The sequence below is a fragment of the Aulostomus chinensis genome, chromosome 10 (assembly GCF_037954235.1).
Source record: "Aulostomus chinensis isolate RoL2024-O1b breed Wild chromosome 10, RoL_Achi_v1.0, whole genome shotgun sequence".
In the NCBI taxonomy this organism is placed as follows: domain Eukaryota; kingdom Metazoa; phylum Chordata; class Actinopteri; order Syngnathiformes; family Aulostomidae; genus Aulostomus; species Aulostomus chinensis.
In genome coordinates, this window is record NC_141329.1 from 4,255,896 (window position 1) to 4,283,221 (window position 27,326).

General features: G+C 41.0%; 2 protein-coding genes across 2 annotated transcripts in view; one reads left to right on the forward strand and one right to left on the reverse strand.

Annotated features, from left to right (window-relative positions):
* The window catches only part of trip12 (thyroid hormone receptor interactor 12), a 48,559-nt gene extending 48,460 nt beyond the window's left edge, over positions 1-99 (reverse strand). Inside the window, exon 1 of the mRNA XM_086215652.1 lies at positions 16-99. The gene's annotated coding sequence lies outside the window, so the exon portion shown is untranslated. The remainder of the gene's footprint in view (positions 1-15) is intronic.
* rasa2 (RAS p21 protein activator 2) lies at positions 1-26,044 on the forward strand. The gene is made up of 24 exons (XM_086215665.1): positions 1-295; positions 3,042-3,165; positions 7,619-7,722; positions 7,812-7,906; positions 10,146-10,222; positions 12,464-12,547; positions 12,915-12,987; positions 13,179-13,255; positions 13,764-13,865; positions 15,675-15,828; positions 15,969-16,117; positions 16,512-16,626; positions 16,833-16,907; positions 17,127-17,250; positions 17,902-18,008; positions 18,109-18,192; positions 18,392-18,469; positions 18,575-18,648; positions 19,485-19,591; positions 20,965-21,047; positions 21,345-21,553; positions 22,085-22,188; positions 22,510-22,690; positions 22,862-26,044. The coding sequence occupies exons 1-24, from the start codon at positions 238-240 to the stop codon at positions 22,890-22,892; spliced, it is 2,469 nt and encodes an 822-aa protein (XP_086071791.1). The 5' UTR covers positions 1-237; the 3' UTR covers positions 22,893-26,044.
* The last annotated feature ends 1,282 nt before the right edge of the window (positions 26,045-27,326 follow it).

The following is a 27,326-nucleotide window of genomic DNA, read 5'->3' on the forward strand; positions in this document are numbered from 1 at the left end:
CCCCCCAGAACTCACACCGTCAACAGACTGAAGCTCGAGTCGAGGCAACGGGGGCTCGACTTTTGAGGAAGCTCGATATCCCTCCGAACGTTTCGAAGCAGCGGTGTGTACAGACGGAGCCTGACGTAACACGGCAGTGGGACTGGCTTCCCTCCACTCTGCCTGCCTGCATTCATAAACGGATATGATAAACCAGCGCTGAATACACCGGGGCAGCGACAACAGTCAGCTCTGACCATGGCGGAAGAGGACGACGCGGGTATTCGGATTTTACAAAGCCTGCGTGGGAAAATATGTAAGTTTGACTGGCGAGCCGATGTTTTTCCTCACACCGGGGGCGAGCAGGCGAGAAGGGAAGCCGGAGGGGCGCGGCGTGCTATCAACAGTCGACACTAGTGTGGAGGCAGAGGCAGCCAGTTCATCTGGTCGGTCTGCTGCTGGCTGCTGGTTGAGTTAGCGTAGCGTGCTAGCAGCAGCGGCGGCGGTGGCGGCTAGCTGTGAATGGTTTTGTCCTCAAGGCGAATAACGTTAACATGTCCGAGCAAACCGAGTGTCGAAAATGCCCGCTGAACAGTTTAACGCCGTCAAGTTGTTGGCCTTTTGTGCTGCGTTGAGACTTCACCAGCCTTCGTTAACGCTGGAGGCAAAGCAGGCTAGCCACTAACTTACCAACCACTTGGGTCCATACCCGGTTTACCTCCTCGGTTAATTAACTACCACCGCAGGTGTGTGACAGCCGGGGAGCTAAAGTTTGTGTAGCCAGCAACGGCATCAATTCATATCGCAGCTTTCCTCAGACATGGAACTCAAATTGAGGGTCACTCCACCGTATGATTCACATACTTCAGTTAGATAGATCCGACAGTTAAAATAAAAGCTGTGGGGGGAGAAAAAATAAACCTCAAGTGTCCATTATTGTTCATTATCGCACCGATTTGTTGACATGGGGACCAACCTGAGAGATTAGAGCTCAGACTCATCACACAGTTGCAGTTTCCCTTTTGGCTTCTGCCGTTTGCTCTCTTGTACGTGGATACGACCCAATAACACCTTAAACACTAATTAGCACCTATCATCATTTGTCACTGCATCACCGATTAAAGGTCACTGCTGGAATATTGTTACTTCCAATGTAGTCCAAATCGGAAACAGTGGCCAAAGCTCTTAGATTTCACAAGCCAGTTTCCTCATCCTCATTTAAAGCCTGGGTTGCTGGTGGTGGGTGGACTACCTAACAGGAGTCTGTCTGGACACATGCACCCACCACTTGTAGATCCACATTTAATGCCACAGACCAGCTGTTCAGTGCTTAAGAGGTGAATATCAGCTGGTTAGTATGTAAGGCTGGAATGCTGGGGTACACCATAGGAAGACAAATGTCAGTTTCACTACTATGAATTAATGAGAAAACAGTAAGCAGAACAAAATAGAGGAACTACAATGGCATGTACTCACTTTGCAGTTACGAAACGCCATTCTTCCTCGTTGACTTTTTCCAATTTCCTTTAGCCTATATCAATGGAGATGGCATTCTGCAGCTTTAAAGATGTATTCTTTTCTAATATGCCTTTTATTTCTTTAATGATGTGTCTGCCTTTTTATTTTATTTTAGTTTTTTTTTTTTTTTTTACATTATTATGACACACTCTGGAATTAACCAATTGCCCCCCCCCTAAAAAAGAAAAAAAAAGTTCCTCTAGTACTGTTGAGGTACTGTCCTTTTATGATTCTCACTGGGTGACGTGCTTGTTTCACAGTTGTAGAAGAGACAAAGTGGCCCTAGAGTTGGACAGCTAAAGTCTTCTGGGTGTGTTTGTGTTGGGGTATGTATGTTCTGTACTCCCACTAGGTCATCCCGGTCCAAGCTTAGTGACAAGTTGGCCGTTTCTACTTACCACCCCTAAGATTAGCCATATACCATCACCATGAGCTTGTTACAAAGCTGATCTAGGTGGTGGCTTTTCTTAATTAGGTCCCCACCTGGGCTTAAGCTGCCCGTTCAGTGCTAATTTAGAGAACCGTCTTTGTGTCCGTAATCCTCTCGTCTAAATCTGACTCATTCTGGAGGTTGACAGTGATGCGTTTTGAGTGCAACCTTTCTGCTTCAGTATATAGCTAACCTAGAATTTGTGCATTTTTCATGTAGCATGCGTTGCATAAAGCCCGTGTCCATAGATCTGGGTCTTCCTGTATGTGTTAATATACAAAGTGGGCAATTACGAAGTTGTTTGTCATTTGTGAATCAGCACTGTACCGTCACCGCTGGTTATGCTGAGGAAGTACGTGTTACATGTTTTTTAACCACGTATGAGCCTCAAGTCTACATCGGCTACATCCGCTCTGTGGCTTGCCCTATTAACTGCCGAGAGTTGTCCCCTTATGAATTAGAGGATGTTGCATTTGAAAAAGAGAGAGAGAGAGAAAAAAAAGAATTTGATGGTGCACCTTTTTATGATTGCAGTCACATGTTCTAATTATAATCAGATGAGATTCGTATGAAGTCAGCTTCAGCAAAGTGAACACTCAGTCTTTAGCAGAGAAAAAAAAAAAACCCAACCTCAAGCTTAAATAACATTAACTTTAAAACACATGCTTATTCAAACACTGCTTTTCACAAATGGTTTCATGTTAAGAGTTTCCAGATTTTAAACTTTTTTTTTTCTTAAAATGTATACATTATTGAATCTGTAATATGCTTATATATCTAATATACATAACACTTTTTTTTCACAATGATGCTTCAGATACAATTCGGTGACTTGTGACAAAAATATGTGTTAAAGGAAGAGCATTTTACTGTTTAACAGTAAATACGTTTAATCATCCACAACGGCTTCAGTGCAACACTGCCTGCACCAAAAATAAGTGTTCAATCAGCTGATATCAGTTGGGCCCTTGGGGAAACAGTTACGTCTGATATAGGCCGATAATTTAGAAATCAATTGTTGGGTCCTGATATGTTTTGTTTCAGGAAAGACGGACTACCATTTTTCGTTTGCGGCTGGTTCAGATGTAATGATGCTCTTCTCTTGGCGTTGCAGGTGAAGCTAAAAACCTGGGTCCAGTCTCGGGCCCGAATCGACAAAGGGATCTTTGTACCTTTTGCACCATTAGTTTGGATCAGGAGGAGGTGTTTCGCACCAAGGTGTTTGACAAAAGTGTCAGGTAAGGGCCTTCCAGCATTTTCTTTATGTGGAGGGATTAAGTTGGTTCGTTTGTTTCAAGCATGACTTGGATTTAATTTTCCATCCCCGTCCCCTTGTTTGTGACAGTGTCTATATGTGAATAAAATAATTAATTGGGTTCATTGAAAAAAAATATATGGCATTAGGATGGTAGAATTGGGTCATTATTTTTTTTTTAAATGGTATTTTCATGGTGAAATAGTATATGTAGCAGAAAGTACTACATTTCCTGTGGTAGGTAATAATGTAATGTACATTGACAACTTTTGTGGTTTTGTGGCTAATGGCAAAAAGGTACATGTGACACGCAGTACCATCAGCATTAGTTACATGTGGTATTGTAAAATGTGCAACGGCTTCATGTAATCAGGTTAAATATACTATATGTGTCACAATCTGGTGGCTTTTTTTTTTTTTTGCGTGGTTGGTGGAGCGCATCAGATGACTTAGATGGGGGGGAAGATGTAATTTTTATCGTGTGAAATCCTCGCATGCCTCATCTATAGCAATGTTGGCTACACAAGAAACCCAAACAGCCCTCTGTTTATATGCAGGTTTAACTTTCAGGTTCTTTCTTCTTTTCTTTTCTTTTTTTGGTGCCATTTCCTCCACAAACTAAATGTTTCAATTTTGCAGCAGGACACATTATCCTGATGAAAGAGGCCACTGCCAGCTGGGAATACTTTTGCCATTAAGGGCTGCACTTGGTCTGCAAGAATGTTAGTTAGGTGGTAGCCACAAGAACCAAATGAACTGGCCACTCACATTTAGTTATTGTCCTCTTAAAGACCACAAAGTGTGTTTTTGCTGCTTGATTGGCCCATGACTGCTAAGCAGCAAGTTGCAATGTCACTGCGTGTTTGTACCTGTGTTTACAATACATTGAACGTTTGCGCTGCGGTAGCTCATTTGTGGGCTCAGACCAGACAATAAAGCTCCAAAAAGAGCAAGCATAACACAGAGCAATGAATTTATGGAGCATGGCTTTACAACTGTGCTTGAAATAAAAAAATAATAGCTGTATATGGCTATATATCTGCCTCAGCTCATTAGATCAGACTGGCTAGGCTCTGCGGCCCGTGACTGTCATTGATGCTCGCACTCCTGGTGATTAGCTATTGTGTGTAAGCGATGGCCCACAATACGCCACAGTTTTGCCCATTTCAGTCACTTGATGCTTGCACTTTTTTTTTTCTTGCTTCCAACTCCTCATTGTCAAGTGATCGCTCTTCACTTGCTACCAAATATACCCGCCGCCACCACCTTGCAGCAAGAGCATCGATGGCATTTGTTACGCGTCTTGGTGATTTTAATGTTATGGCTGATTGTTTGTGTAGAAGCATCTTCTATGATACCATTCAACCATTTTCTTTTGGATGGTAGCTCATTCAGAGGAACCATTTGAAGTGTTTTGTTATTCTTCTTACATTGTGTTTTTAAAATTTGTAAAGACGAGGCTAAAATCTCCACCTGCCCGGACCACTTATGTTTGTTGAAGGTAGAAATGTCCAGTTTTGAATACATTTTTTTTTAAACACATTTTAATCGGCTGTCGATATGTGTGTCCGAGCTTGATGTGTTTGGGTATGGCGTGATGAGCCGTTTTATACATTTTTCTTTTAATGGGACCATTTTCACAGGAAGGTGAGGCAGATGGGCATCAGCAAACATTTCATGTTTTTATATGCATCGTTGCACGCCTCACATTAATCCTGTGCCTGCCTTCGCTAAACATTTCGCAACAGCTTTTTTCTTTTCTTTTCGATTTACTTCATCTGATTTCGGTGCTGTTCAAAAGGAGTCGACACTCTGTAAGGAAGTGTGTCCTCCCACGCACTCTCCTGCCCCCCTAACTTCCTTAGCCTCTGTTTAGCACACATCTTAATAATCACTCCAATTTTGACCCTCTGTGCTCTAAGTTGACGGTGCTCAATTGAGTGCAGTCCTGTGTCTAATGTTTTTAAGCAGGGCTGCCCAAAGTGTGTATGTAAAAATGATAATTTCATCTTTTTAGTAATACCATCATCATTCTAAAATAAAATGTAGTTCATTGTTTTATTTTCTGTGAGGTAAAAATGCTGTTTGGATATATATTTAATCAGGTTGCACAGTGAGTGTTCGCAGCTGATAGAGCAGTTGGTGATGCACTTTTTTTGGCTGAAGTAAAAAAAAAACAAAACAATATTTTTATGTTACACTAATTCGTTCTTGTGGTTTTGGGGTTCATTGCATAAATAAAAAAAGTGTTGATCTTGAAATCATTTTGCAAAAAAAAAAAATGCAACGTGGTTTTTTTGCCCACGGCCCACCATCAAATTTTGGTTTCGGCCCTCCAAAGTAAACAGTTTGGGCGCATGTGGTGTCATTGGATCAGAATTTTGGTATATTTTTTTAAACCTTTAACATGATATGATACAATTATCCAACTGCATAACGCTAAGGACGCTAAAAACTTTTTTTTTTTCATTGAATTTAAACGTGGTTGAAGACGCACTGGATTGACTGTTCAGCTGAAGCTACAGTAAATCAAATAATCAATTGAAATATGTTGATCTGCATCTATTTTTGATAAATGATCAGTAATTACCATAAGTTGAAAAGGCAAGTATTTAATTTTTCCAGTTCTTCCCTTGTGATAGCTTGGACCTTTCCTTTTTTTAAACATTAATTTTGACTGATTCTATTCAAAGCTTGGACTTTTGGCCAGACTGTGTTGCTCATTGAATAATTACCAATAATTTTTCAGTGGAGAAACCACTGTCTTATGTCACGATGTCGGGTGAATCAGTCAGCTCTGGAGTTGGTGTATTCAAAGGTCTGGCCCTACCAAAGTTCTTTGACATTTTGTAGTAATTAATTAGTAATGAAAATATGTGTTTGCTGTGGCAGTCATCCGGCTGTATATTTTCCTCTCATGCGTTCGAGCCATTTGATCAGCCTCTTCCCTTAACAGTACTTTGCAATATTTTGCATGGCCTAAGTCTCCAGATTTTCTCGTCATTTGATATTTGTTGATTCCTGTTCCAACTGTACTATTGCATATTAAAGAAATGACAAAAACACGACTGGATGCCAGCAGTGACAGATTTAAACCTACAACATGGCAAGAACATTCCCCACCACACTGATGAGTCATAAGGGCACCCTGTGTTGTCAGCCTTCTGCTACTGTTCGTTTCCCAATAGATTACACAATTCTGTGTTTATCATAATCAAGCACACACAGAAAGAAAATACCGTTTGGACAGTAGCACAACATCATGTAGGCAACTTCTGGGTTTTTTTTCCACATTATCTGGACAGTAGGCATGCCTTTTTGTCACACTGATGAAATCGTCTTAATTGCCTGATAGCAGTGTATTTTAATTATGTGAAGAATTTAGATTAACTACTCACATGACTAGTGCTGCACTTATGTGGATAATGTTATACCAAAATAATTGCGTACAATATTGTGATTAGTGATAATTTATCATCTCAAACAAACAAACTTAAGCAGAAAAAAACAACATTTTTTGCAACACTGTCTTTAAAATTTGTTATATTTAATGTTTTACCAAATGAAACAAGTCACAATAACCATAAAATGTTACATAATGTGTCATACCTCTCAAATGAATTGCCTTTTTTTGTTTTTTTGCATGATTGTCTGATTACGCAGGTTGTGATAGGATTTATTTCACAGCAGGACACACTACACCACTGTCTAGAAATTAAATAATAAGCTCAAAATTAAGAAAAATGCAATACTCCTTTTTAATTTCTCCCGTATTAACTATTGTCAATGAAAAATCACTGTCAGCCAATCTCATTATTTGTTAAATGTATGACTGCAAATGGGGATCTTTTGGATGAGGAGGTGATATACTATAGACCTGGTAGTGCAGCAGATATCAACGCAGGGTTTTTCCTCATCCCAGGATCTACCAGTGATGCACAGGGTCTTTTTGCAGTACCTTTTCTGATGGTGTTTGTATGTTGCCAAGTACCAGTAGAGGATGCAAATTTTTTCATTGTAGCATTGAAATACATAACGGTTGGAAAACTGGTGATTTAATTTTCATTTAGCCTTCCTTTACTCGCTTCAAGAGTACGAGTTTAAGACTCAGCGAAAATCCTGCATTTGTTGACGTGGTGTTGTTGTTGTTGTTGTTTTAATTTGAATTTTAAGATGTTTTCTTTCAAGTTATGGTCAGCAATCAGTTGAGTCAAATGACACTGATGCAGGACACCAGCAAGAACCAAAGAATAGGTTTTACAGATCATCAAATGTTCACGTGTCATTGTTTATTTAAAAGTTATCTGGAACATAGCTGTTATTCTGATCAGTCTATCACCACCTGCTTACATTTTTTGGCATTTTCCTTTTTTTAACACCACAACTGCAGTCATGTGTGCTCGCTCAAATCTCTACCTTTTTGTTGTTGTTGACAGCCCTTTCTATGGAGAAGACTTCTACTTTGAGATCCCACGTCCATTTCAGTGTTTATCCTTCTATGTTTATGCCAAGAGCGTTTTCCAAAGGGACTTGCCAGTTGGTAAGTTACAATAACTAACACGTGTACATAGTAGGCATATGTTTTTGTCTTTATGAGTTTCAGTCACATATATGTGTTTATTGTTTCAGGCAAGGTGTCGATCCGGAAGGATGACTTGTGTAAATACAGTGGGAAAGAGCACTGGTTGAGCCTCCAGCCAGTTGATCCCAACTCAGAAGTCCAGGTAAGTTGTATGGAACGTGGTTTTTCGTAATGAAACTAAACTTTGGGTTTGTCATTGAATTTCCTGGTAATGAGCTCAACTCGCCTTTGACCCAACATAATAAGCAGGCATTCACTTGCATGTAGCCTAAGATTTGCATACAGATAAGAGTATTTCCATGCCATAGTAAGGTTTCACAGTCTTACTCAAAGCTGTTGTGTTTTTACAGACGGTTCAACTCACTCTATTTTTTCTGTCATGCATTTTTGCGAATGTGTACAAGAGGTTTATTTGAACGCTGCATACTGCTCAGACTATTGAGCTGCATGTGGTGAAACTCCTGATTTAGCATTTTACTTAACATTTTCTCAGGCGTGGGATTTTTTTTTTTTTTAATTTCATATAAGGCATGTACTGTATGTGGGTTGTCTTAGTTCATCTGCATACTTCTTTGATCAGATGTATTTTGTGGTCTGCACTCTACCACTTCAGTGCTGCTGTTGCTAACGTGTTGACTCTAGCTGCCATTAGCCCACGCCAGACTATTCTGGGTATGTGCTGTTACACTGATTCACTCACAAGTAGACACTTTCAACTGCAAAGTTACATCAGTGAGTGATGGAGTTTGTTTTGCCTCTATGGTTTGGTTTGTAGTCAGACGGCTGGGTTGCGCATGTATGCTGAGAGCTGTGCTAGCTCATATCTGTCTGAACCTGCTCTGTTTATGAAAAAGAAATGATTTTGACTTTGTTAGATAAATGTAACTGAATTCCTGTATTACACCAAAAAGGGAGAGAGACAGATGGGTAATGTAAGTCCTAATTTGCTGATGATGCAGTCTCATTTGTATCTTTGCAAAGTTATTAGCTTTGGATTGGTTTAAGGGTCGATCATGCATCAGGAAGAACAACATTCAACATCTCTGCCAAGTGCTGAATTGCAGAGACATAGTGCAATTGTGTGGGTGTTAAGGTTTGGCATCCTCGCTCTCTCTTTCTCTTTCTCTCGCTCTCTCTCTCTCGCTCTCTCTCTCCCCCCCCCTCCCTTTCTCTGACACTTCCGAACGCAAGACTGGCAGCCTTCACCACATCCGACACTGTAAAGATCTTTTTCAGTGATGACAAAATCCACAGCTGCTTTGGCTCTTATCAAATATGGCACCTCCATTAACCTAGAATGGCATGAATCTTGAGGTAGAGCTGTGCTAACAAAGAATAACAACAAGTTGTTTGATCTATAACAGAGAGTTAAGTGGGTAACCTGATTCGAAAACACGGCGATGGAATTTTTACAGCTCGGTAATGGTGGTTAGTGCTCAAACACAATTCATGTCGTTCGTACTTCAGTCGGCAAGCTTTTTGGTGGATCGACTTCAAACTTCAAAGGGTTCAGGTTGCAGCAAACCTGAATTCATTCACAGTCATTGAATTTAAACCCTCTATACAAACAGGCGTCTAGACTTACAAACAAGTATCTACCCTCCTGCTTTTTTGTGACTTTCAGAATACAGAGAGAGCCAGCCATGGATATTTAGCTTGAGGCTAATGGATTCAGCTAACAGCAGAACTGTTTCAAAAAGATCTTTACAGTATGGGCGGCATGGCTCAGGGGTAGAGTGGCCGTCTAGCAACCGAAGGGTTGCTGGTTCGATCCCCGATCCCGGTGACCATGTCAAAGTGTCCTTGAGCAAGATACTGAACCCATAATTGCTCCTGATGAGTAGGTTGGCGCCTTGCATGGTAGCCTCCACCATCAGTGTGTGTGAGTGTGTGTGTGACTGGGTGAATGAGATGACACTGTAAAGCGCTTTGAGTGCCGCTAAGGTAGAAAAGCGCTATATAAATTGAGTCCATTTACCATTTACCATCTTTTTACAAACTCTCATGCACATCATCTGGTATAATCCACATCTTCTATATCCAGCTGTATGTTCAGTAATCAGCTAACACTTTAATATGAGCTTAAAGCAAAATATATAGAACACTTCTGGTTCACTCCTTGTTCATGGTGAAACCGTACAGGAAGTGTTAGCTGTCAGTCACCATTAGCTCCAAGCTTAATATAAGTTGTTGGCTCTATCTACATTTTGGAGTCTCAAAGAAGTAATACAGGAAGTAAAAAAAAAAGTCTTTGTGACACATTTATTTGTGAAATGTATGTGTTTTAGGTGAAGTATTTTTTTTAAGACAAGATGTATGACTGAGAAATCATGGCTTTATTCAGGTGTAAGTTCTCACCCTCCTCTCCTCATACTGGACAGGGTAAGGTTCACCTGGAGATGAAATTGAATGAAGTCATTACAGAGAACGGCTCCGTAGGCCAACACTTACTAGTGCGGTGAGTATTGAGACTTCCTCTGACTTCAGTTAAAGGAGATCTTATCCAGTTAGTTGTTTTATCTTTACAAGTCAGAGACACGAGTGTCTTCATTAGCTTATGATCAAAACTTACCTCCTCTGTCTAATTTGTCTTAATTGTGTTCATGTTTTTGAAATAAAGTTCTGTTTGGAGTTATAAAACAATTCACAGAAAACTAATTTGTACCAACATGTTTTACAAACATTCAGAGGTATCTTCTGAAGCTTTGTGTGCACATAAAAGTCTCACTCCTATCAAATAACCAGTAGAAACTCACCTCAGAACTAAACGACTCCTGTAGTATTGCTATGAAAAAGGTAAAACATTGTTAAAGCTGTATAACAAGACAAACTGAATCCTGGTTCTGCCTTAACTAGAGTATGAAAATTGGATATGGCACATGATATAAACACTAACATACAAATAAGGTTAACAGTCATTCAAAACCAAGGAGGGAATTTCACAGTGAAACATTCCCTGCTGTCCTGAGAATGTTTCTCCACATTATTCCCCCAGCAAACCAAGTTCACGTTGTAGATTTTCATCACGGGCGGTAACATCGACCTTAGCTATTTCACAGGGAACACACAAAGTCCCTTCCTCTTCTCCTCTGAGAGAAATTTCCTGCTGTTAACAATCAAAATATTAGATGTACCAAAAAATGTTTTGCAACTAGTTTAGAATGACCCCCACACAAAAAAAGTGCTGGTACATACATGCCAGTTTGTTATGTGCTGGACCTCCCACAGTTCACGTATGTTGTTTTGCACCCTCACAGGCGCATTCATACTTTGAGAGCAGAGTAATCAGGAGGAAGTGATGGCAACTGAGCAGGAAGCCTGCAAGCACTGTGGTTTTCTTCTGCTGTCATTCACTCAGATTGTTTGCTGAAACTGTCACCTGCTCACTGTTTGCTCTTTTCACACTGTACATGCAGAGATCATCACTGCTGGCTCAGCCAGGGCAAACAGAGCAGCAAAGTTAAAATCAAATAATTGACACACTTCTGCATGCTGTCCTGTTGCAGGGTGATAAACCACCAGAGGTGGTCAGAGCACAGCGAGGAGGGGTTGAGTAAGAAATAGATGCAAAGGAGCCAGTAGGGAATATTTTCACGACACCTAGGAAGATTATACACAAACATCCTGACATTCTCTCTGCATGTCATCTCCCTCTGGCATCACTTAGTGATGGGCCCAATCCAATCTTACTCCCTGCTGACTCCTGCTTAGCAGCCACATCCTGTTTAGGGTGCCTACAGTGTCTGTTTGTTTGCACCTGAAACACCTGTGAAAACAGCAGCAGTCCCTGTGTGACACGAGCTAAACGTACGGGCAAAGCAATACTTTTAAATGGCTTCTGCAACACCACTTTACAACTTTAGAGTGATTTCTCAGTTATCACATTGTTCACAATCTGATTTGACCTGCGAGCCTGCATAAAAATGACACACAGGGCATAAAAAAGTTCATTATTTTACAGCAATATGTCGACCCCTTGTTCAGTGTTGCTTTAGGGCATCTTGAGCAACAATTTAATGGAACACTGGGGTAATTCCGCCATCATGGACTTACCAAATCTAATTTTTCAAGCTTGAAAATGTAATTAACTTTAGTAAAATTATTGAAAGTTTTGGAAAGATCTTGGAAATTAATTTGGTTGCCTGTAATGAAATTGATAAGACCTGAGTTATGTTGTTCTGACAGCAGTGTATTTTGTTATTGTGCAAGTTGGAATTTTTAGCACAATGTTAAGAAATTCAAGGTCTGAAGCTAAAAGGAAAACAACCTGAGCCAGACATCCAACATCCCGTTCAGTCTGCTGATGAATTTACAGAGGTGGCTTAACGTCGATCATGTCAAATGTCCTGCAACAAAGTAGAATGCACGTAAAAGCAGGCCTGTCAGTTTCAGACAAGGACACTGAGTGAGAACATTAGTAAACCCTGATGTTCATTTAAAATCTAAAACACAAACCATGATGGCCTAACCTTTGTTAACATTAATGTAGCATCATACTTTGGGCATGAGAAAATGTGGAAGAATACATTTCTCATTTCTCTTAATGCATGTATGCAGTGGGCCATTTCCCCTTGTAGCTAACAGTTCAAAAATACTTCAAAGGAAAGCTAAGCTAGTAAATATGACATCTTATTTTTGCCAGAGTAAAGACAATGGAATAAGGGATGTGTGGCTGCTTATGTCTCTGTGACATCTGTAGGATAATCGAGTGCCAGGGCCTGCCTCTGATCAGCGGGCAGAACTGTGACCCGTATGCCACCGTGTCACTTGTCGGACCTGCCAGGTAACTCTGCGACGCACGTATAAAAAAGAGAGCTACCTCTTCTTTTCAACACACACATTTCTACAGTATTTTATGAATGCTCAGTAAAAGATGAATTGTGGAAAATATTTGCACAGAATAAACTTGTTTGCTTCTTTGATTTGCCAGTTTTGTACTCATGTCTGGAAAAAAAAACCCAAAAGAACTCATGTTATTTTGTTTTTTTGTGACCTTAAAAAAAAAACGGCACACGAAAATAAATCAAATCAGATGTTTTTCATGTGTAGAGGTGGCAAAACACCTAAGTTGTAGGTATAAAAGGAACCTTTGACGATGAAAGTTTCTTCCTGAAGATTATTAGCAGGGTTTCTGTAACTTATCTCCTCAGGTCCGACCAAAAGAAAACTAAAGTGAAGAAGAAAACCAGCAACCCTCAGTTTGAGGAGACGTTCTTCTTTGAGGTAAACTCTGTTGTTCAGCTGCATCGTGGGTCTCTAATGGTTTACTCAGCACATTACTGATTACAGAAAGAAAAAAAAAAAATCACCAGATAGCTTTTTGTTTGTAAGCCTGATGTAACCCAGCTAAACCTGTAGGCAATTTTCTGGAAAGAGGTGGAGATGCCTGACCTGGCTGACACGTTTATCCTCAGGTGACACGGTCCAGCAGCTACTCTAAAAAGTCCCATTTTCAAGTGGAGGAAGAGGACATCGAAAAACTAGAAATCAAGTAAGGTTTTTTTTGTAGGTTTCACTGTCTGTGACTGTGTCTGTCTCTCTCGTTCCCCTCTATAGTCTCGACAGAGGAAAAAAATATTCCTTAACTTTAGGATAAAAAGTGAATTTGGATCTGGTGTGTTCTGACTACTGATAGAGAGCCTTGGTTTCTGTTAAGGATATGTGGGGCTTCCATCACAGTGGACTCATAGCTCCCTGGGTAAGACTAGACAGATTCAAAGGTAAACACTCATGCATGGTTTTGAGGCTTGGATTTGAGGTGGTGACATTGCACGGGCCCTTTATTGCCTTTCATGCACCAAACAGGTAAACACCACAAACAGTGAATGTTTTCTTTAAATCCCTTTTGCAGTTTATTGGAATTCATTGGTTTTGAGTTTAATGATGAACACACACTGGAAAGAACATTGTGTCTTTTCTATTGAGTGATTCACATTATTTTAAAGGCATTTGTCCAAACACGAAATACAGTGTGATTTTTGTCTCTTTTACTGTTGCAGAGTTGATTTGTGGAACAATGAGAATCTGGCTCAGGATGTGTTTCTGGGGGAGACACGTGTGTCTGTTAAGATCCTACAGAAGGACCACATCCACAAGGCCTGGTGAGGACTATGCAGGAGAACGTGCCTTCATATTTGTGGGGATAAGGCTTGCAATATTCTATATTTCTCTGTTGTCAACAAATCCCACTGTGAGAGTTCTAATAACTCCCGACACTGTTTGTGGTCTGTTGGTCCCGAATGAGAAGTCAAATCTTTTAAAAATCTCTCACAAATATGTATGTTAGACTTTATGTACCACTAAACAACCTCATTTAAACATTTTTGTGTATACTTGTTGTTCTCCAAACACTTCAGGATTCAAACACCTTGGTAAGATTTGCTGTTTAGCCTACGATAAAAAATAAATCATTGCGCCTGCCTGACCAGTCAGTTGACCCGGGAGTGAATGCCGATTTAAAAACCCCACATTGCAGACAAAATCCAGAAACTAGTGGGGTTTTTTTTTACTTGCAGTTTTTCTTTATTCTTCTTATTCATAAGTTTATATTTACATCCAGACGTTGAATGATACAATATATCCAAGTTCAAAAAAAGGCTAGGCTGTCACCTTGGAAGTGTTTTTAGACTGTGAAACAGGCGGCAGTGTTGAAATAAGGCCAGGATTTCATTTATCCTGGATTTTATTTCACCCTTGACCAAGTCTGATGTGATGGATAGTGGGTAAGGTTGATATCGCCATTATGACATCACGGCCTCGACTCTTTTCTCTCAACTAGGCCAGACTTTAACGCTTGTATAGTAGTATGGGGTGGGGTTGTGGTCTAGATTTGTCTTCCTGTCCAGGATCTCAGTCCCTCATGTCTGTCTCTTCAACTCACCTTTTTTTAAACTTTCTGTGTCATCAGAATGAGATTTGGAAATCTTGCTGTATTTCTCAATGTTGCAGTTCTTCCTCGGATGGGCTGCTTCCTAGCTTTGTGTAGGTGATATGGGATTACGCCAGATAGCAATCTGTTTGTACATGAGGGCTGTGAGTTGAATGCGTGGGTGGCTTTTTGCATGGTGGCAGCACCTCATGTCCTGTGTTTATGCTGCAAATCGTCCGTACAGCACACAGGAAAACAGTTCATAAAATCAGAGCAGGTGATCTCTTGACGTCTTCACATGCTGCTTGACCTGTAATCGAGATCAAGATTTCGCTCCTCTGACATTAAATAGCTGCAGTATAAAAAGCACAGTTTTTTCCTCCAAACGTATGTCTGTTCACAAGATGTGCACTCAACAGAAATATGTGAAGTGGATTTAAACTATATTTATGAGTTACAGGCATTATGAGACACTGCTTGCAAAGCAAGTCAGGGATAAAATCCTTTGTAATAAATGTTTTACTGTATCAGGCGTCTCTATAAACGGATATCTGCACATTAATGCACAATCCAAGATCTCAAGTCCGGAAGTGTTCTTGTTCCTCTTTGAAATTAGATTAGTATTGATCAATAGAACACAGCTGTTGAATGTTGTCGAGGATTGTGCTAAAAAAGCCTCACACTAGTTTCCATCATGGTCTTTGATGTGTTGACAGTCAAAATTAGTCCAAGTGGTTAGACGGCATCCACCAGAGGGAAGCCATCACAGCTCAAACCTCTACACAGCCTCATATCCACTCTGAAACTGACATATTCAAGTCATCCAACAAGATAATAATTTCTAGAGGAGGTGTTGGTTGCCTGTTCTCTGTACATGCTGAGGTAGCTTGATTGAGGTTTGATTCCATACAGGAGGGTAAAAGAGGTAGTACCCAAAATGTCTCTCTCAGTCTCTGTCTCTCTCCTCCCTACCTTGGCTGGTTGGTGTGTTGTTACTCATGTCAGTGTGAACGAACAAAGTCTGTCTTCTGCGCTTGAATAGGCATCTCCTCCAACCTAAAGGGAATGGCAGCAAGTCCAAGTCTGATGACTTAGGGTCCTTGCGTTTGAAACTGACCTACATAGAAGACACAGTGCTGCCATCTGCCTGTTACACACCACTCTGCAACCTGCTGCTCAAATCCCCTGACGTGAAGGTAAGACTAGCGAGAGGTAGTACGCAACATTGAGACCGTGCAGTTTCTTCTCTACTTTCCTCCCCAGTACAGTGTCTGTGTATTTCCTGTTTTTTTGTTGTTTTTTTTTAAACCCACCTTCTTCCCCTCACCGTCATCAGCCCATCTCAGCATCAGCAGCACACATTCTGGGGGACATCTGTCGAGAGCGTTACGAGGCCGTTCTGCCCACAGTTCGACTGCTGCTGCATCACAATCGCTTTGTGCCTTTTGTCTCTGCTGTGGCAGCACGAGAGCTGGACAACACTCAGTGAGTAGCGTCACATAACCTGCAGTGGTGTGTAGGCGGAAGCGGGTGCAGATAACTGTCAGGGCCAGTTTCGTATGATTTAGTATCATGTTCCTTTAAAGCCCTTTTTTCACAAAAGAGGTGTTGTGTCATTTCTCTGTAGCATTAATTCCGATTTAAACAAAGTACAACCTCTTAAATTCAAGGATCACTTTCAAGGTGTTATTCATTTTTTCTCCCCTTCAAACCTGGGCTGGGCTCTCTAACAGTTTCAAATGTTTATTCACAAAAATAACTTTTAATAACTTCTCATTCACACCAACTATTTCAAGATGGAAAACATGAAATGATCTGTTGGGAAATTCTCTGTAATGTTGGAAAAGCAAACGTATGAAACATAATTGTGTTTGTACAGGGAGGCTAACACTATATTCCGTGGTAATTCACTGGCAACACGCTGCATTGATGACATGATGAAGATTGTGGGAAAGAATTACCTTGCAGTTACCCTGAAGCCTGTGATCGATGAGGTATGAGCAACAAGAAAACACACACACACACACACATACATGCATATTTAGTGCATGTGTCAGAATGCCAGTCATGAATAACTGTGGTCAAAATGGAAAACATGCTGCAAACCATCAGATATTTTTGGTACGTTGGGGTCCTGCAGGGAACTCCGAGAATAGAAACATTTCAATGTAAATTGCTTTCTTGTTTTAATCTGCCATAGATTTGTGACTCAAACAAGACGTGTGAGATTGATCCGATTAAACTAAAAGAAGGCGACAATGTGGAGGTCAACAAGGTAAATGCATGCTTGCCTTGCAGACTTTTTCAAGACATTTGTTTTTTACATCATCATGTTTACATGTGTAAGCATGTGCCTCTTTCCATCTCACAATGTTGTAAACTGCAATGCGAGTTTCCCGAAAGGAACTGCCCCCAAGGGATTATTTAAGTCTCTCTATCTGTCTCTGTCCAATTATGTGCTGTGGCATAACAAATGCATCTGATTCCTCTGTAGGAGAACCTCCAGGGTTACGTACAGAAAGTCTTCTCCTCCATCACCCAGTCTAGTGCCAGCTGTCCTCCACTTATGTGCGATGTCTTCAGGTCATTGAGACAACTGGCATGCAAACGCTTCCCAGGTGAATGCCTAAGCCAGTGTTGGTCTTTTATTTTAGACACACGAAAGCAACACGAAACCAGCCACCAGAAGCCATGCACATAATTTACACAATTGGTTGTTTTTGTTTTCATTACACAGAATAGACACAAGAATAGATTTGATTTACTCAAGAAATCAATATTTTAGAGCAAAATCTCTCAAAGTTTTGGCGTTGTTTCATTTTACGTCTGAAATACACTTAGCCATCTATGACTGCGAATTGTGAACAACTGCACAAGACAAATGTTCCTGAGTGACAAATACATTTTTTTTCTGTGGTGGATCTTTTTTTTTTTCTTTTTTCCTCCCGTTGTCTGTGTGACAACATGATCCTCGAAGGATTTAAATCAACCTAATCTCAAAAGAAATGTCTTTGTTTGTGCTGCAAGGTGACTAGAACCCCCCACACACACATATACAGTATATATATATATATATATATATATATATATATATACATAATATGTCTATCACCAAGAAGAAACATAGCTGGTTAAAAATCATGCTCCACACTGCTGATGGAACTCGTCGTCTAGAGTGTGTTCCATCACTTTGCATTGGCTTCATTTTGTTGAGATTCACAATAAATCAAAGCAAAGGTCGTGTTCTTACCCGTTCCATCTCTCTCCAGCTGACCCTCATGTTCAGTACTCAGCTGTCAGCAGCTTTGTGTTCCTGCGCTTCTTTGCCGTTGCTGTTGTCTCGCCACACTCCTTCCAACTCCGCTCCCATCATCCTGTAAGTACACGACTCGGGACCCAGAAACTGACCATCCAGTGACTGCAGAACTCTGTGACTCTTCCATCTACATAATATTGGCATTTTTCTTTAATTCTAGGATCCTGAGATTTCTCGCACACTCACTCTCATCTCAAAAACCATCCAGACTCTGGGCAGCTGGGGCAGTTTGTCAAAAAAAGTGGTAAGATGAAGTGTTGCTTTGTAAAAGGGAGAACTGCAGAGCTAAGCTAAAGTGGGAAAACATTGAAAATGGGTCAAAAAGAATGCTTTGACCTTAGCATTTTTTTAAATTACCACCATCAAAATCTAACTTAAATGTGTGTTGTTGTTGTTGTTGTTGTTGTTTTTTTTCTTTTACCTCCGTTTGCTTCTTTTTTCAGTCTAGTTTCAAAGAAACCTACATGTATGACTTCTTCAAATCATTCCAAGAAGACAAGTGTATTGAAAAAGTAAAAAGGGTATGTTATAATCCATTCAGACATCTACGGAATGTCAGTGTTAATTTGCGCTGTTTTTGTCATTGATAATTGATTGTGGTGTCACTTTTGTTCTGCTCTAAACAGTTTCTTGATGAGATATCTTCTAACGTCTACAAAGAGTACAGTGGGTTAGAGGACGCGGTGGTTCTGAAGGAGGGGTGAGTGTTCCATCTGACCTAAAACTTGCAGGAGGTCATATGAGAGAGTGAAGTTTAGCTCTGTATCTCCACACTGAATATCACGAGATCCCGTCACATGCAGCACCAGTGGTGTGTTTGCAGAGAAATCAGTCCTCAGAATGGCGATAAAGGTGTCGCCCCTCTGGTTCTCTGTGCAACACTAAGAGCATGTTGATGTTAATATTCACCCAAATGGAGGTAATCTGCACTCCACCCAGTTCCTCGTGGCTCTTATTTCTTTTACCAATTTTTTTTTTAAATCTAAATGAATGCCCATGTATTCATGTCAGCTCACTTATTTTTCAGCTGTTGACATTTGTGACCAGAACTGAAGAAAATTCAATTACTTTCAAATTAAGTCATGCATTAATGGCATTTAGCCAGTAAAACTATGTTCATGCAGAACAGATGGGGGGGGGGAGCGGAGTATTGCCTCTATTGATACTGTTTGTTGATATTTGGAAACACTGTTTTAAATTGTAGTGATTTAACATTTCACTCGTTAAGTGGCAGATTTAAAGAGAAATGCCAAAATCTAAAATGTCCATGATGCAACATGGACGCAAACATGGCAGACATGTTTTGCTCTCTTAGATTGATGAAATAATAATAAACTTTGCTGTTCAAAGATCCAGATCAGTTTCGGTTCCAATGTAACTGGAGCTTGGCTTCAGCCTTGGGCTCGTTAAAAAGTTTTATCCACTCTGAAACTTGTCAGGTTTATTCAAACTTGAAACTGAGATTGTTTATTTGCTGACATCCAGTGAAACATGGTGTGAATTTTGACTCCTTATGCTGGTATGTCTGACTTTCAGGGAGGTGCAGAAACGTGCCCAGGGGAGAAAACGCCTCGGGAAGAAAAATTTTAAAAAGAGATGGCTTCGAGTGACCAATAGGGAGCTCTCCTATCACAAGCATAAAGGTGAGGACCCCCCCCCCCCCGCATCAAAAATATGAGCGTTTCCCTGCCTTACTAGCTGTACCCCAGGCCTCCTTTGCATTAATTGCTGCTGCCTTGGTTGAAAACTTTGGCAAAAATATTTAGGTTTTCTTTGTTTGGTGTCTAAATTATTGTGTCGATGTAATTTGTTCAGACTTGGTGTGATATTTAGATAAACAGCTTTATCGGTTAGATTGTGATATGTCCCCCCCCCCCCCCCCCCCCCAAGTGCTCAACACTCTGGCACACATACCATACACATTCTCCAAAAAACCCTCTCATCTCATCTCTGACCCTTCATCCTAACCCTCATGTATTCCTCCACAGGATATGTTGTTCAGCCATCATGCCACCAGATGGCAGCAGTGGCACAAAAGTGTTCTTTTGCAGCATTTAGCAGAGGAAAAACAAGTCATATAAACGCACGTATCAAACAGACATAATTCCACTTATTGTTTTACTTCTTAGCCTTAATCAGATCTATTTCTGTGTGCATTTTGATTTTTGTTATTCTTAAAAGACCCGAGAGGAACCTCTAATATAGAATGACATGAAAGTCATTTTCTTTTGTCTATTATTCAATATCTTCTCAGAAACTCCTTGAGGGAATGAAGATCAGTTCAATTTCACCAAAAATGGCTCTTTTAACCACACACACACACACACACACACACACACACACACACACACACAGCTGATCAGGTTACTTCCTAGCCGAGGTAATATTGATGATGGTTTTTATAGGAGGATACGACTTTGAACACCAGGGCATCTGAGTTGTACCACGATGTGATATTGATGTTGAATTTGGACCTATATTTCATAATATTATGATGACTTGTGCAGCCATAGAGCATCAGATAATGACTTCACCGTGGAAGCTGGTCTGGCAAAGTCCAGGATTCAGGGCAGCAAATGTAAACCTGCTGCTTACTTGCTGAAGTATTGAAGAACCTGCTAATCTTACACGGCAGATTATTATTCCTGTGAATGAGTAGTGCCTGCTGATAACTGCTGACTTGGGTGGCAGCAAATAAAACTGCGTGAATATTTTGACAGCCGCACACGCTGCTGTGATTGACAGCTAATGCAGAACTCTTTTGGGTGTTGTTTGACCCGATGTTGTGTATAGAAAAACAAAACTGTGTTATAGTTTACAGCACAAGCATCTTTATCAGAAGGTTATTTGACAATAATAGAAATATTACTGTGGGGTCTTGCTTGTTTTAACCATTAAAAAAAACGTGGAGTGTAATAGAAGTGGGTTAATTGACTTCATGCAACACAAACAACAGCTTAAAACTTTGTTTGTAAATTCAGGATATTTATTTGACAGAATGACTTTTGCATTTCAGGGAAAGAGGCCCTTTGCACCATCAATGTAAAAAATATCCAGGCGGTGGAGAAACTGGATGAAAGTGCCTTTAACCGCAAAAATGTAAGTCCCCTCAGACCTCCCATCATCACTGTGGCCTCCTTAAATTGAGACGTAGTCCCAGCAGCAAGACTGCTTGTTAAAATAAATAAGTGCTGACGCATTGGGCGAGATGTTCTTCAGGCATTTGCTGATGGTTCGCCATGACAGAATGATGCCGTTGTTTGGACAAAAGCTCAAACACATTTGACCAACCAGGTTGTCTAAATATGCCTTAAAGTGAAAAAAGGTCTGGTACTTAAATGAAGACCAAGTTTTAAGAGTCGTGTTGATGTGGTGTTTCTGTGTCTGGTGTGTAAGATGTTTCAGGTGGTTCACTCTGAGAAGCCCCTCTATGTGCAGGCGGGGAACTGTGTGGAAGCCTGCGAGTGGTTGGACGTCCTTGGTCAAGTCAGCCGCTGTAACGAGGGACGCCTGGACACGTACCACCCATCGAATTACACCAGTGGCGCTTGGCAGTGCTGCAAAAGCCAGAGTAACAGTGCACCTGGCTGTAAACCCTGCACAACGTGAGTCCGCCAGCAGCATCAGCTCCAGAAATAATAGAAGAGAGCTTGAAGTAATCGAGCTTCCTGTTTTGTTGTTCATGCCTAATAAATGATGATACGTCTAAATAGGTTGAAAACAAAACTAATACCACACTCGCTGTCCAAACGTGCATTTGGTTTTCAACAGTGGATGATACAGATAATGTACTTTGGCTATATCTGTCAAAGTGTCTCTTTCATGTCAGCTGTAATTACTGTTGTTTTATTTTATAGATCTATAATTCTGTTATTTCTGTAGGAGACAGCGGGAACAGAAAAGCTCAGTTGGAGCTGTGTTTTTATTCTAAACAAATGAATCTCTGCTACGCTCTTCTATGGGCCTCTGCCCATATATTTATTCAGACCCATGCGATGCGACTGTATTCGGTGGCTTCAAGTCACCCAACTTTTGCCAGGGTGCAGGGTTTGTGAGGTTGACCGCCACCCCCCCCCCCCCCGCACTGTTCTGCATTATGGACAAAACCTTAATACGCTTGTGCTCTCGTGTTTCAGCCCCATGCTGGCCAACCTGCAGCTGGATATAGACTGTGATCGAGAGACTGAGAGGATCTTCTCTCTCCTCTCATCGAATGACGCCAAACTCCAGAGTATGGAGGGTGAGTGTCAGCTCATCAAGGGTTCTGTCTGATTATTTGTGATGTGACCAACTGCCAAGTAGCTTTTACATTTCTGGCGCATTATATCTTTCTCAAATTTAATAGCATCTATGATAATTTATATAGGTTTGTTTAAGTGTGTTTTCAGGTCCAATTTATGAGATCAACGTGATGTGATGGGTGGTTCATTTTGTTTGCTTCAGCACAGTGGAATAAGAGTTAAAGCAAGGGTCAAACTGCGGCTATATTAGTCTTTCTGCTGCTGCTCACGTGACCACGATCATGAACTGCATTGTGTAACAATGTATGTTCTCTCCATAGATGCGTGTGCCAGCATGGCCGTGTACCAGGGCCCTCAGCGTGAGCAGGAGGAATACTCCAAGTTCACCATTCAGGAACCCAAAGAGACCTTTCAGACGCTCAAGCAGCTCCGGAACATCATGGAGGAGCTTCAGAGGCAGCACAACATCAGGAGCGACAACACGGCGCAGTACGGCAGCCTGTAAGTCACATCCTCAGAGTCACAGTCAAGACGCGGCATCCACAGGAGTATATTTAGCTGTTGGACATGTGACCTGTTATACCTGTGAAGTTATACTCCAACAGTCCCTTTTTAAAGCTGCACCTCCACACAGGAGAAAAACCCTCATCTTTACTACGTTTTATGTTTCAGGGACAACCCAATCGTGGGGAAAACCTTCTAACCAGGGCGGGCCTGAGACCGCCATGCCAGCAGGAGCCAGTACACCACAAAGAACACCAGTGACACACTAGTGGGTGTCCTGCAGGACCCAAGGAGTCGTCCCACCGAGCACGCCCACTGTGTGTCCAGGATAAGAATGACCCCTGACCTCCAGTTGTCTTTAGTCCACTACAGCAGTGACAACCTCAGAACAGGAAGTCTATCGACGTGTGAGCTTGTCTAGGAATTCTCCTCCAAACAAGTGACCCGCTTAGGTGTGCCCCCCCCCCCATCCCCCATCCCTTTTTATCAAGACACTCTTTCCTCATCTTTCTTCATTTTATGTCCACAGCTGTGTGAAAACGGCATCATTAGATGGTGTGTGAATAGGCTGCTATATTTTTATTCACCCGGTTTTCTATGGACGGCTGTGATGATGATGATGCTCATCTCTCTGGAGGCCTGGCCTCTACTCGTGCTCCTGAACACTATCATCTTTCTCGACTCTTCTCCTCCTCTGAACAAATGTATACATATATTTTCAGAGTCAAGTAGATAAAACCAATCTGCCTTACTTTGATGCTTGTTTCACATGAAATGCTGAGGGAATAATGCAGAAGCACTTTAAATATTTGGAGCGCTCCAAATGGAAAAAAAAATGATTAGATACTTGGTATCAGTGCCCCCCATTTTGATCAGTTCAATGATCTTCAGTACGTCTGTGTTTCATTCCTGTAAAATAACATTTATAGCCTGTTGATTTTAAGATATTTTTCTCGACCAAAGACGATTTCATAGGTTTGACTTGAAAAAAAAAATTCTGTATTTTGAATACAAATATTTTAAAAATGGATATAAATGGAAATGTAGTCGCTGCCAAATCTCCACTTGTCACATTTAACAACTAAACTATATGCATACATTTAACGTGTGTGTGTGTGTAGAGGCGTTGTTTAATGTGGTACTTGATGCGGGCAGGTTGCATGCATTTCATTTAAAATCCTGATAGCACATGATTGTGGTGTAGTTGTGTTTCCCAGTTTGTGACTCATGTTGGTACTGTGTGTGTGTGTGTGTGCGTGCGTGTGTGTGTGTGCGCGCGCGCGTGCGTGTCTTGAGCTCATCGACGTGATGGAGACAATCTCATCAACGAACACAATGCCCCTCTCTTCTTCTCTCATCAGGAGTGGAGCTCAGCAGCAGTTTTACTTTGATTTTAGAGAATTGGTTTGTGACAGCAGAGCAGTTGCAGTCCTCAAACAGTCGGTGCAAGATGAAAATTCATGAATCGTCACCTTCTTAAAATAATTGCCAAAGTCATTTTTTGCCTAAATCAACTCCTTATGATATTTTGTCTCCAGTTTTTTTGTGTTTTCTGAAAAAACTTGAAAAAAATGACTGGCGATTATTTTTGAGAAGGCGACGCGACAGAACAGGTCGTTGCTCGTATCACTCAAAACCAGCTTTTATCCTGTCACATGATAAAAAAAGGCAGAGCTGCAGCCATGATTGTATTCAGTCCATCACAAATGCATATCATAGCTCTTCATTGATGTCTTAAGATGTCTATTTTTGTTAAAATAGAAAATGAACATTCAAATTACGAATGATGTGAAACAAATGTAAACAACCAAAAGCTCTGGAAGCTGTGAACAGTCGTGCTCGTGTTGACTTTCTTTGTTGCCGTCACCACGGCAACCGTGTTATCTTGAGATAACAAAGATGATTCCTCACAAAATGATTCACCGGAATCAGAATCAAGAGTTAATCGTTGCATTACCGGGAGCTAACTGAGCTCATTTCCTCCAGTTCGTGAGTGCGACATCTTGAGATCAGTTTCTCCAGATATTTCAACATTGTTCGTTAGCTATTGCAGGAAAGTCGCCACAAGCACGGCCGTTCTCAGCTTCCGTGAAATATTTAAACTTTTTTTTTTTTCCTTCCTGTCAGAACAGAAGAGAAATGCTGAACAATCAGATTTTTAATTGAATCCTGTTTTTTTTTTGTTTTTTTTTAATTTCACAATATTTCCCGGCATCTTCCCAACTGAACAATATAAAGTTACAAAAGAAACTTGAATTTCTCTCGTGATCAAAAGTTGTATATGCAGGTTTGACCTGGTGTTTTTATTTTTTAGCTTGTGGCAGCGACGTGTTTCACCTGTGGTCCGTCATATTTCTAACATGCATGTCTTGTATATTCAACAGTATATTTTTCTAGGAAAATGTTTTGTACCTGTTTTTTTTTTTTTTTTTTCTTTTTTGAAAGCATTGATTTCACGTGTTGTTATGCTGGTACGGTACCATATCTGTGTCTTGGAGGCTGGTTGCTCTTGTCGTCGTCTCCGTGCTGACTCTGTGGTTGTAGTTGCTGCCTGATGCGGTGTCACAGAAGTGAATGTCGTCTGTTTTTCTGCTGGCACTTGTTCACATGCAGGCTGTAAGTGAATCGGAGCCCAAATAAAAAAAAACTGTAAGTTATCCGAAGCTTTGGATGGAATTTCAAGAATAAAACTGGGATTTGAATCTAAACTTGAAAGCTTTAGAGAGACGAAAGGCTTGCATGTTAACACCTCTGCTTGCTTTACTAAGGGCCAGTAGTCTAGTCGGTGCTTGTGTGCTCATTTGTGTATGAAGGTGACTTTGTTTAAACTTGTGTTCACTTGAGGTTGATTGTAAAGGAAAAAAAAAGATCTTACCATATTCAATATGGTTGCACATGTCATTCACACACATAAACCCTGTCCGGGTGGACGAGATGCACGCTGGTGGTCGCCGCGGAGCCTTCACGGTGGTCGGCTGGTGGACTGTTTCCAAGTTCACATCATCATCATATCACAAACCTCTTCATGCGTGCTTTGAACTGTCAGACAAATAATCCAGGAGCCAACATGCACTTCTCAGACAGATTGTATCCGTGGAAAAGAGGAGAGCCAAAATGAAGTGTGCAAAACATAATTGATTTCATGTTAGAAGCCTAAAAACAGCCGGTAACTGTCCTCAACATTCGATCCAGGTGTCTGCTCGCTTCTCCTCCTCCTCCTGCTGCTGATTGTCTCCATAAAGCTTGTCTGCTCTTTTTATACACAATTTATTTTCCATACATGTTCTTTTTTTGTGTGTGTGTGTGTGTGTGTCCATTTAAAAACAATTTACAATAAACACGTTGCCAGTGTGTGTGTGTGTGTGTTTAACAGTTCTGGTTTCAGACATCAGAGACCCTGAGGGTGTTTTCGTGTGATGCAAAATGTCAGCATCCATCCCTCCATCCATTTTCTATACCGCTTATCTGTTTAGGGTCGTGGAGGTGGGGGTGGGGAGGGTGGAGCCTATCCCAGCCGACATTGGGTGAGAGGCAGGGTTCACCCTGGACGGGTCGCCAGTCTGTCGCAGGGCCATCAGGAGCAGTTAGGGGTTCAGAATCTTGCTCAAGGATACTTTGACATAGTCACCGGGGGAAGCGGGGATCGAACCAGCGACCCTTCAACTCTACCGCTGAGCCACGCCACCCAAAATGTCAGCTTATTCAAATTAAATTTAATCTTACAACTTCTGTAATGGAGAACGAAGTTTAAACAAAAACAAAAGATCCGCTTATTGTTTAAAATTGACATCGCATCAAAGATGTGTGATCTTTTCTTTGAAATAATCATGCTAGAATAAAATAACACACAGTTAATAATAATAATGACATAGCCTGCAGTCATTCATAAAGCATCTGCTTTTCCTCCCACTGATTACAAACAGAGTGTGAGAAATGACCCACTGAGAGCCCTGATGTTGCCTCCTCAACCAGCTGCACGTCCAGAGCTACACACGCATGTCAGAGGTGATGTGCAGGAAAATGAGTGCCCCACAAACCAACCACCTATGAAAACATCAACGCAATGCTCCAAATTTGATGTGGAATAATTAGCATTTTGTATTTTGACTTAAAAAAAAAATGAAACAACAAAACTGGATGAGAGGAAACGACATCTGACACCTGCTTGGCCGACCAGTGCTCTCACATTCATATTTTTAGGTTTTTTGTTTTTTGTTTTTTTTTAATTTTAATATATACTACTACCGCAGGGGTTTGTACGAACATCATCGGTCTCTCAAAATCAGTTTAAATTTCACTTCCAATCTTTAATCTTGACAGATTAAACCGTCTCCAAATCTGCTGGGGATCAGCTGGGCCCTCCCAGTAAAACCAGCTGTCCCCCTGGAGGGTGACTGTGAAGCCTCAGCCAGCATGCTTCACCACATCACGCAGGCTGTCAGAAGACAAAATAAATGCCTGCTTTAAATAAATTATGATTGTTAAAATCTGCCCCAAGATCTCCGCAGTCCAATGAAATTCTATGTGTCTCCTCTGGGAGAAGAGTGGCGTCCAGAAAACCGAGGGAATTATCGGGGCCTCCAGTGGCGTCTCTCATGTCACACGCCGACGCTGTCATGCATCCACCAGGAGG